The sequence below is a fragment of the Halyomorpha halys genome, unplaced genomic scaffold (genome assembly GCF_000696795.3).
Source record: "Halyomorpha halys isolate HHAL.00 unplaced genomic scaffold, Hhal_1.1 Scaffold8.1, whole genome shotgun sequence".
Classification (NCBI taxonomy): domain Eukaryota; kingdom Metazoa; phylum Arthropoda; class Insecta; order Hemiptera; family Pentatomidae; genus Halyomorpha; species Halyomorpha halys.
In genome coordinates, this window is record NW_027111933.1 from 1,365,906 (window position 1) to 1,377,963 (window position 12,058).

The following is a 12,058-nucleotide window of genomic DNA, read 5'->3' on the forward strand; positions in this document are numbered from 1 at the left end:
TCATTCTTAATAATGATGAGAGATAGTTGACCGTGGATGACTTATACGAGGAGAAGATGGTTGGGGGTGCGGTCAAAATATAACACAAATAAGTTGAGATGACTTATTTAATCGCGCCAACGTTTCGGCCAGAATTTCTAGCCTTCATCAAAGCTGTTAGCTTAAAAGCTTACCGCCAAGTCAATGATGCGAACACTTGGCGGTAAGATTTCAAGCTAACAGCTTATTATTATTATTATTTATACTCCTCGTATAAATCATTCTTAATATTTTCACTATTGATACAACAACTATTTAACATTGAATAAAGAGTCAAGAGAGGGATGTAAGTTTTAGTTAACTTGTATATTTTTATATTTCTGTCATACTTTTTGTAAAATAAAAATGGTGAAATTTTAGCACGAAGAATATTTTTAAAAGTACTCTGTTGAAACCTATTTATTTTGTTTAATTACTACAATAAATTACAGATAGTTTCTCAGAATGTAAGTACAAAGTACGTTTTCAACCACAAAATAAAAAAAAAAAATACTTGTATTTTTAAAAATGTAAATGTCTTTGTTTTTCGTAATTATATGTTAATTTTTGTTAATTAATAAAATTAAATACAAATAATTAATAAAAAATAAATCCATTCATTATATAACTTCCTACCTGAGCAATACCGGATCCCATCTGACCGCCCCCGATGACGGTGACATGCTTGATGCCAACGAACGCCGCAGAAGAGAACCTCGCAGTATGAAGCATGTTGGTTTGCAGTTGTAGTCGATGTGCCGAGAACTTCCCCCTACTCTGCCCTTGGTGGATGTGCTAAGCACGTCCTTAGCTATTTCACCGATAAGTTTTTTTTATACAACTCAGTAATTTCGTTTATATCGAATCAGTTACGCATGTACACAAGATAGATTTAAAAAAATATTCTTAAACTATTGAAATGGATGTGATAGTGTTTTAACACATTCCACACACATCTTTCAAGCTGAGCATTTTTCGCTTAGTTTTTTTATTTATTTCTTCATTTTTCTCTTCGAACACATATCATCTATTCGGAAATATACCCCCCCCCCCCCCGCATCTTAGAATTTTATAGCTCTACAACCTTGTTCTCAAAATTTCCATTTTTTTTTTTCTCTTTTTTACAATGAATTTAATGATTTTTTTACATAATTATGTACATTAAACTATATTTAGAACATTTTTTTCAAATAAATAAAACTACAGAATACATTGTTAGTCATCAATAATCAAAACATTTCAAAATGCTGCATTTCGAAAAATCTGAAAACTTTGAGGATGTAAATATTGGGGGGAGGGGTGCAGTACTTTCTAAGGAAGTACTGTTCCTAGACCAACGTTTGTGCAAGCAGAAGATTTGGTCAGAATCACGCTCGACCACCAGATTTTTACCTATTTTATGAGTATGAGTGAGCCCACAAACACACGGAGGGCTCACAAACCCACAGGGTTAACTCAGGGCTACAGTGTAACAGATAATTATTATTAACAGATAATAATTATTTACCATAGCCGGATTCGAACACAGGTCCTTATAGTCCGTAGCACAGTGCCTTACCAATGAGCTACACATTCCTTTTCTTACACATAAAAATGATAATAATAATAATAATAAATAAAATAACACCATTTCAAAATACATTGGCTAATAATGAGATACAGACGGACCCTAGAGATCTGCATCTTGGGTAAAGGGAATAACTTGTGAGCAAGTATATATGATTAAAACGGGAGGCGATTAACCAATCGCTCTGGGAAGCTTCCATTTGCCTTCCTAGTACGCCACTTTGTACCGACGATATTATAGGCTTTCGTAAAATTCATTGAATTTCTAGGCTCTATTGGGTCCCGGCGGTTTCGCAGTACGATACAGTTTTAATCTATCACTAAACCTGAATTATATAACAAAATACATAATAAATATGGAGAAGATGGTCGGGGTGCGATCAGTGAAGAACACAAATAAGTAAAAACTTATTAATCAGAGCCAACGTTTCGATCAGAATTTTAAGCCTTCATCAAGGCTAAGAAATCATCAGGGCTCATCTTGGCTTGAAAAGAAGAAGAAGGCTTGACATTCTGGCCAAAACGTTAGCATTGATAAATAATTTTTTACCTATTTGTGATCTTCACTGGCCACACTCTCAACCATCTTCTCCTCATTTATATATACTTATGGTCAACTATTAACCCATCATTATAAATTCATAACAAATCTAAAATCTAAAAACGTTCCATTTTTTAAAAAATACGAATAAATTGGCAAATTAAATATAATTAAAACGATATATTTATTTTCTTGGCTTATTATTTGATCGATTTGAAAAATTTAAAGATGAACTGACATAGTAGTGACACGGTTATAATATTCATAGACTGTACAAAGGCCTACGATTCTGTTTCTCACGGTATCTTATCCGTAAGCTTATAGATTACGAATGCCCGGAGAAGGTTTATTCGGTCATCCCCTTATTCTTCGAGAACAGAAGTCTCACCGTACGAATTCAAGAAAAGCACTCCAGCACCGTTCTACTGACGTGTGTTGTGCCACAAGGGGCAGTACTTTCACCAGTGTTGTTCTCGATTTATATTGCTGATGTAATAGGCAACAACTAGAAGCCAAAATAACTAGTCTAGTCATGCATTTTCATTATAACATTTTCATTCACAGCAATGTTAAGTATTTCTCTTCTTTTCCTCAGTCCCCAGAGAACTGACCCTCGGCTGTCCGTTCAAATTGTAATATATTACTTATCCTTCCATGTCCTTTTTCCACCAATCGATTTGTTCTGTTTTTTGTGAAAATAAGAATAAAAGATTATTTATTGTATTAAATGAATTTTAGTATGTAAAAAATTACAAAAACTAAAAGAAAGTATTTAAATATTTATTTGTAATATTTTAGAAAAATAAATTATTATATGAGGAAATAATTTTGTTTATTTACCGTCAGTGTATCCAACAAATTATTTAATATCGAACAAAGAAAAGAAACAGGCCTGTGCCCAGTACAGTATTTATTTGACAATGTTGATATATTTATACCTCATTGATCTAATGAATAACTGTCGAGAGATATTACTGTGATTAGTAAATTTAGGAAAGGAAACATCTGAAACAAAATAAACAATATATATATATATATATATATACTAAGCCTATATTAAATGGTTTAGCAAACATAAAATAGAAAATGGAGCAGTGAGACTGAAGTTTACAGACAAAAGAGAAGAGAATTTGCATGGATTGTGAAATCACAGAACAGATGGTGGAAAAGGACATGAAAGGATAAGTATATAAATACATCAGCATTGCCAAATAAATAATGTACTGGGCACAGGTCAGTTTCTTTTCTTTGTTCGTTATTAAATAATTTGTTGGATACACTGACGGTAAATAAACAAAATTATTTCCTCAAATAATAATTTATTTTTCTATAATATTACAAATAAATATTTAAATACTTTCTTTTGTTTTTTTGTAATTTTTAGATACTAAAACTCATTTAATACAATAAATAATTTGTTGTTCTTATTTTACACAATAACAGAACAAATCTATTGGTTATATAATAATCATTAAATAGGTGGAGAGCAAAGGTGGTATGCAATAACAATTTTTTTTTGCTCCTAGAGGGCAATGGCAAGAACCAAGAACATGTGTCTAATATTTTTCGACCTATAACCAAAAAGAAGTCTCATTGTAATCGGTGATCTTCTTGTAAGTCAAACATTTTTACTCGCATTTAAGAGAGTAATTTTAAGTCTTCTCCCTAATGCACGTTAACTTTTTGTGTATAAAATAAACCCTCTTGGAAAAGATGAAAAATTATAAAGAAAAGAAATCCATTCTCACATAATTCAGAAGTATGAATTTTATCAGAAGATTAATTGTTGTTCATATCCAATAGATTTTAGGATAGTCCGGATGGTGGTCAATGGTGGTCAATGGTGGCCTTTTTATACATTTTATCGCTAGTGATGTATTAATGGTCTCCTGAAAAGATTTTTTTTTTTTCGGGAAAACAAAATGTTAAAGGAAATGTTTTTCCTTAATCCTTTTTTTTTTACACATTAGTTTTATATTTTTCATAAATGGTGAAAAAGCCGTACTGACCTTGCGATTTTTTTTTTAAATATATCTTAAACTGTATTATTTATAAATATTTTGCTAACGTATTGTAAGCAACGATATTTTAAAACATCTATGTTTTTTGTAGTCGAAGTCGGATTCTTTGTTCCAAAAACTACTTCTGACAGGCCGTAGAAGGTGTGATCGTTGATCAGACCCTATATAACTGAAATGGTTGTTCAAAAACATCGATGTATTTTTGGCAAAGATTTGTATGCGATGATATTTTAATATTGAGCACAGATATTTTAAAACATCAATGTTTTTCTTGCCGTAATCTTTATGACGTCGTTAGCGTGAAGGTTGGAGGTACCTTTTTATCCCACCCCAATGTTGATAGGAATCTGTTTATACTGTAAATTTTTTGTTTACATTTAGTTACTTTTGGAAAAAAAAAAAGAAAAATTGGGACAAACGTAAAACATCGGTGTTAAAAAACAACGATGTTTTTAACATCGATGTTTAATCCAAAACATCGATGTTTTATCCCTAATGTATATGTTTTTCAAGATGTAAGGTTATTACGTTAGGTTACCTACTCTTCATAAAATGTTTCTTTCACATGTCCTTATAATTCTAGGATCCTTAAACTAATAAAACCAAAGATAGTTGTTCCTATTGTTATTTAACTCATTTTGTTTAAAATGTTAATTTTTCGTAGCACTATATCAGTTTCCAAGTTGAAAATACTTTCCAAAACTTTAGGATGCAGTTTTTCTTCGCTGAGATGCACACTTAGATCAAAATCCAGTGAGAAAAGTTTAAATAATGTTTTCAGGAATGATTTACATTGTAGCAATATCTATTCCCCATCCATTATTAGGTTATTATCAACTGAAGCAGGCATTAATGAATCTTCCCATGAAATAGATATGCAATCTATCACTGGTGGTAATGAGGATTTACTAAAAAAGTTGAAAGTTCTTATGTTAGAAGTTGAAGTGTTGAGGCAAGAAGGCCAGAGAGTTCCATCAGTTCTCACAAATGAGAAGTGGAAAGATTTAATTGTATTGCCAACTAGGTCTCAAAGAGTTAAACAACTTCTCTTTTGGTGGCTTATTGAGAAAAAAAAAGAGAACAGAAAGAAAAAAAAGGAAGAAAAACAAAGTAACCTCAAAGCTGGCAGTGATACTACTTTGGAAGATAGAAGGAAGACAGATCACATATTCTATGGGTTTGGAGGATCAAATATTTTTCTAAGAATTTATGATACTACCATTGATCATTATATGAACCAAAACGTTTTTAGAGCAATGATGTTTGGGCAAAAACTGATTGTTGATTGTAGTTATGATGAACATATGACTCCCAAAGAGTCCTCTCTATGTGCCAAACAATTGATGTATTTGTTTTCTGAAAACCGGTCCTCTGATGACCCCTTTGATTTATATTTTTGTAATGCTAATAAAACATCCAAGCTGATCCAAAAGTTGCATAAACTTATTCCAACACTTTATGATGAGACTTTTCCTTTGAATATAACTGAAAACAGTTACTTGGACTTGTTCCCCAAAGAACAATTGGTGTACCTAACTCCGCATTGTAGGCAGAATCTGAAAACTTACAGTCATGATGATATATACATCATAGGTATTTATTCTCATTAATTAATACAGTTCTTATTTAATAATTTTTATTCTACTAATTGAATTAATCAGTGATTTTTATAAGTAACTTATTTGATATTTTTTGTGAATACTTTACACTAAATAATTTTGTCTTAAAAAAAAGTTAGGTTTCCAAATTAATATTTTTACCTTAGGGTTTTCAAAATTTAAATTTCTATGATTATAACTGCTATTAGTGGTTATTTGCAATATGGAACCCTTCAGTGTTTTTAAGAAACTGTTTTATAGATTATTTTTTAAGAGCTTTAATTTTACATTAAAACCCCAAGTCTTCATTGAATAGTGATGTAGAGGAATGCAATGCCTTGGGTTTTTATTGCAAAGTTAAAATTCATCCAAATCTCTTAATGCATATTTGGGTTAAATTTCAATATTTGAGTATTGATGAAATTGTTGTAACTTATTATTATTAACTTGTTGAAACTGGAATTAATATTTTATAAATTTTACCAGGTGCAATGGTCGATAAAGTGAATAATGACCCACTGTCACTTGGGAAAGCAAAAGCTCTTGGATTGAGAATGGCAAAACTACCATTGGATTTCTATTTAGATTGGGGAGTTGGGTCTAAATCACTCACCTTAAATCAAGTGCTATTAATTCTATTAGATATGAAGAAATATGGCAACTGGGACAAAGCCTTCCAAAATGTTCCCAAAAGGAAATTAAAGAAAAATGAAGAAGAAAACTACCGCCCAAACAATTTTCATTATTTAAAGAAAAGAAATCTTATTCATTAAGTTAGTTATATTTAGACAAATAATACTAGAAACACTTCAAATATCAAATTCCTATTTTCTGTTTGATTTATATTTCATGATTCAATCTAGTCTGAATAATATTTTTGTCGAAAAGATAATTTTAGCCTGTATCTTCATTTCTTATGCACATTATTGTTACCTCTATTTAATAATTTATTCTTTCTTAGACTTTTATGAGTTTGTTTTTTGTAATTTAGTTGTCATGGGTTAGCTTCTATAAGCTAACAGACATTATTCAAAATTTATTGAATGATAATTTTGTTACCATGAAGGCTGCAAATTCACTTGAGTAAATGGCCGAAATGAACAGCAGCCAACCCGAATCATGCAGAGGGAGGGTGGGGCGACGAGCAACCCAACCCACATGAGAATTTAGCCTTTTTGAGCAACTCCGAACAGAAAGGCCAGCCTGTTCTGGGAATTGTGCTTGTCTGATCTGGTGCATAGATATTATACCATTCTCCCCAGATACAGTTATACAATTCTATATCCAATAAAATCCAATCTAAAAACAATTTTTAGACTGAACAGATTTAGAATTTATACCTAAATCTGTTTAGACAATTATTTAATTGAAAAGTTTTAATTTTCCTAAAAGAGAAAACTTTTAATTGTATTTTTCGTAAAGCTAGTGGCAATGTACTCTGCAACACTGTGAAGCAAGCTATCAATATGATCTACACTTCATATTTCACAAAAAATAAAAAAATTTCCAGGTACAAACACAATCGATTTATAAAAATGCATATATAAATATATATACATGTATATATGGATTAAGAACCAATTTGTTTTTATTTCTAAATTTTCTAAGGTAATTGTAATGTTTAAAGTTATTATTTAAATTTATAACCGCAGCAGAACACTGTTTATCAAGAACAAAGACATCTCTGTAGTGTATAAAAGAATAAATGGTATACCTTTGTTGACTGTTGATAATTTATAGGTGATATGTATATTAATATATAATGAACTTAAATCTATTAAACCTATTTTAAATGATTTTAAAAACAATCTGTAAATATGTGATTTAATTCAAGCGAACTATCTTAAAGTTTTTAATTGTAATTTTTGTTATAGTCATGCTTCAAGAAGTCAGTTATTTTGTTTTAAAATACAGATTAGGGTAGACATTTCTCCCCATCCATCTTCTTCTTTTTAATTGTAATAAAATTTATCCCTGTGGTTTCATAATATACGATAATTGTAGTAATATTCCATGAGGGTAAGGCAGTCATTCTAAGATAATTCCATTTGACTTAAAAGGTGGATAAACAAGTAAAATTGAAGTCGCTAATTTAAATTAAGTAAAAGGGTAAATAACTTTGCATGAGATTGAAAAATAATGCGCCAACTGGAGGGAATTGACAGAGGGAAGAGGGAACATTTAGTGCAGATCTTCCTGACTACAAAGCCCATACTCATCTGAGCATCATTTGCTCACTTTGATGTACTGACGACCTTAATCTCAAATTTGCAGCGGTTGGCTTTATGGTACGACCCATATTCATCTGAACAAAACGGTATTCAGGGGTGCTCAAGTTAATACGCAGTACAAGAGATTGTTTGGCCAGATTACACATACAGTATTAATGTCCATATCCTTTTATGTAATTGAGTTATATATAAACCATAAAAATGGTTAAACAATAGAAAATTTTTTTTTTATGTAAATATAAAATCTTCTTTTACATAATGCTTCCTTGAATTATCTATTATTACATTAATAGATAGTCCAAAATTGTTTTATTCTTATGTTTGTGTATGTTAGTTACAAGAAATTTATATTATAATTGGATAGTGAAATTAATGTTCAATTATTTTATACTGTAGATATGATAAATTGTTTTAATTTATATAAAATTGCAGTTGCAATAAAGAATTTTGTAATTAAATTAATGTATTAATGGAGGAAGCATAAAAGTGAGCAGATTATATACCCACATTGTTAATATTATGTAAAAAGGGTGAATCTAATGCTTCTTAGGAGAGTATTATATTTTATACTCTGTCTGAAAAATTTATCTCAAACACTATTCTAGTGAACAGGTAAAAATCCAAAAATATCCAATTTTTTTCTTCAACATTTTTACAGGACAATGATCTAACCTGATCTTAGTATGATTTATTATAACATACTAACTATTTGTTTTGGCTTATGTACAATTCTGATTAGCCTTATATAAATATAGTTATTACTTTTAGGAAGATAGTCCGGATGGTGGTCAATAATGGTACAAAATAGTAGGAAAACTTTTAAATGTTAACCAATGTTTCACTACCACCCGGACTATCTTCCTATAATCTACTTTGTTTGGTCAACTATCTCTTTCCAATATATATTACTATTTGTTTTATGAAGATCACCATTTATGTTATGTATTGGGTTAGCATAATTATAAATAATTTAGTTCTTTCTTTTATTTTTCATGTTTAGTTTTTGTCAAATATAGTTTAAATATTTTGTACTGTACATTGTTTTTTTTTTATATTTTCGGTTCTCATTGAACTCCTACCTGCCTTCAGAAAGTTTATTATTCTTGTCTTTAACCAAGTCTTGTGTTGGTTTAGATTAAATCTGGAAGTGTTGATATACAAACAAATGTGTATCAATAATTTCCTACAAACAAATATAATATTTAAGTACAGTGAAATCTGAGTAATTCAAACTTTTTTGGTCCGAATGTCCATTTAATGAAGCTGTCTATGTATTTATTAAAAGTTAATCTTTCTATGTATATAGTTTGCCTGAAAATTCTCAAAATCCTAACTTTTCAGTTATTTTCTTCAATAGTTTTTTCTAACCAATCCAGACAAGTGGTAATATTTGTGTCAGATCTGTAATGAGTAACCCAAGAGGGCAAAAATTTGGCAATAAAAACTACTCTCAAAGCAGTTAAAGGGTCATCAGCTTCACTGTTAATAAAATAAATATATGGGCATATAACATTCAACTATTAACATGAAAAAACAGTCCTACAGTCCAGAAGACATACTCAGCAGATGTGAAAAATGGGTATCATAATTCCTTTACCAATTTCACCATATTGATAGTGGCCTTTTGTTGTACTTATTATTTATGGCTGCCATTAAATTAATACATCTCTTATTATATTTCATTGAGTTTCCTAACTCAAATGGTTCATAATTTTCTGTTCTCATGATAGAATAAATGTTTTTATTTCTATGAGACATTGATTATTACAATTCCTCAAAATTAGTTTTGTATGATATTCTTGTCTAATATACTGATGAAAAGATAAAGACCTTCACCTTGTAACCAAAGTGATGATGCATAATTTAAATTTATGGGAGCCACCACAAAACTAATATAATCTGACACATATAGTATTCGAACACATGCTATTATGATTTCAAATGTAATTGATAATTAACAAAAAACGAAGTACTGGTTAGTAAGTTTACTCATATCGTGTCATCTCCTAATGAAAATGTTAAGAACAATATACTGAAAAAGAGTATTTCTAATCTAAACAAAGGAAAGAATGAACAGCCGAGCATGTTGAGATTTTATTGGCTCCAGAAGTTCAGGAAAAGAAAAAGAAACTATCAAGTTGACTGGGGATATGGCTGAAATATATGTTTTAAAATTATAGTGTGAAACAAGAACAGTTCCCATGTTTAAAAGTGATTTTATTTAATTGAATTATTGACTCATAATCTTTAACTATTGATCCATTTATATGGTAGATTTATATAGAAATTAATCATAGTTGCCAAAATAATAACTTTTTGAAAAGTTCACACATGTTTAACATTTGTTTGATATTCTGAATTACTAAAACATAAAGTCCTCAGTTGCATACAAAAATTAAAAAAAAAAAAAAACAAAATTACAAGCTTATCTTGAGATCCTGGATTAGTATGTGAACATTCTGAATTAGAAATCATGTAGTGTAAACTCTGAAACACAATGTTGGACCTATATATTGCAGTAGGAATTCTAGCCATTTTATGTTTCACATCTGGATGTCTTGCACTCATTAATTTTGGTGGAGCTCTTTGTAATGACCTCAGGAATTATAAATCCTCTAAGTGACTAATGCATTGTGAAAAGAAGCCAAGATGATTATAGATCAATAAGCATAGTGAGATTTTGAGAAACAATAAAAGACACATTTTAATAATCGTAGAACTTCTGTATAAATATTTATTGAATTATAAAAATATATATTATTTTAGTTTTGAAATTGTAATCCCTCCATTGTCTACCATACACAGTCAAAGGCATACTTGTTTTGAATAGATACTAGAATGATAAAAAACAGAAAATTATTTACAATATAGTTACTAAAACTTATAAGTAGTAGTCTTGCTGGTTGCGAGTTGGGGAATTCTCATGATTTTAAAAGTCACATAATAGATCATTAATATTTACATATACATTGTCAAGCTTGAAGAACTCTTATTTTTGATATTGTTAAAGAAAACTTATCGTAAACTATTCCACTTGAATTGAAGTTATTCTATCAAGTTTTGAATTTTACATGTGATTATTTTTGAAGTGTAAAGTCATAAAATATCGTTTTGGAGTATTTGTATTTTCAAACCTTTTAGTTAATTCTGCATAGGAAGTCAGTAGTCTTTCCATTGTACTAAAAGATCAACTTAAAACAGAGTCGGGCAAATTATACCCAAGAAATGAATAGCTCAGAATGATTTATTTGTATTCAAAATGAATGAGTACAGAGAATAATTACATACAAAAAATTTAACCCGATATAGGCGGATTAACATTTATTATGTAGTGGACCCACGAAGCAAACCTCAGCATTCTACTGTCCCAGAGTGGGAATACTGAGATTGAGGCTATGACACTGTAACCTGCAGGATTATCCATGTAGCTTGCTTAAGTTAGAGAACATTGGAGGTTAAACTAAATTAAAAGATAAGTACAAGGAATTCATACTCGAACTGGTCTGGATACAATTATTGCTTGAATATAAGTGAAGTATTAATTACTTCATTCAGTAATTGTACAAATGTACTCATCTTTTAATACTTTGAGTATGTCTTATTATTTTTAATATAACATTTATATATTTATATATATAATATAAATGTAAAATCTAATATATATATAAGGGAAAGGAAACAACTACTTGATTTCACTTTGTACTCAGTACTCGTGTACATTTCATTCAAAATTGAATACAAAAAATTGATAATGAGATTATTGGAAATTTTCTATTACATGGTATTTAAATCCAAGGAGTAAATTATTACAAGTGTACTTACAATTTTGGAGTCTAATCTAATCAATTACAAAAATACACAATCATTTTAAAGTCTGATGTAATTTGAAATAAAAGTAATCATAATTGTTGAATATGCATGTACTTCATAGCTCTCTGTACTCAGTATTCATATTTTTTATTTTGAATAAAAAAATAATCAAGTTTTGCCCAACTTTGACTTGACTAGACATATTGCATATCCACAATAAAAAAGGCACAAATCGAAATTTCTAACTTTTTTTTTACCTTGCCATTTGAAATA

General features: G+C 29.7%; 2 protein-coding genes across 2 annotated transcripts in view; one reads left to right on the plus strand and one right to left on the minus strand.

The window, feature by feature from the left end:
* Window positions 1-794, minus strand: part of LOC106677832 (hydroxyacyl-coenzyme A dehydrogenase, mitochondrial) — a 28,959-nt gene extending 28,165 nt beyond the window's left edge. The window contains exon 1 of the mRNA XM_014415975.2: window positions 655-794. Within this exon, the coding sequence (XP_014271461.1) occupies window positions 655-750 (96 nt within the window). The 5' untranslated portion in view covers window positions 751-794. The remainder of the gene's footprint in view (window positions 1-654) is intronic.
* A 3,867-nt stretch (window positions 795-4,661) lies between these two features.
* rswl (roswell) lies at window positions 4,662-10,694 on the plus strand. The gene is made up of 2 exons (XM_014415989.2): window positions 4,662-5,739; window positions 6,231-10,694. Exons 1-2 carry the CDS (start codon window positions 4,794-4,796, stop codon window positions 6,515-6,517), a joined length of 1,233 nt encoding a protein of 410 aa, XP_014271475.1. The 5' UTR covers window positions 4,662-4,793; the 3' UTR covers window positions 6,518-10,694.
* The last annotated feature ends 1,364 nt before the right edge of the window (window positions 10,695-12,058 follow it).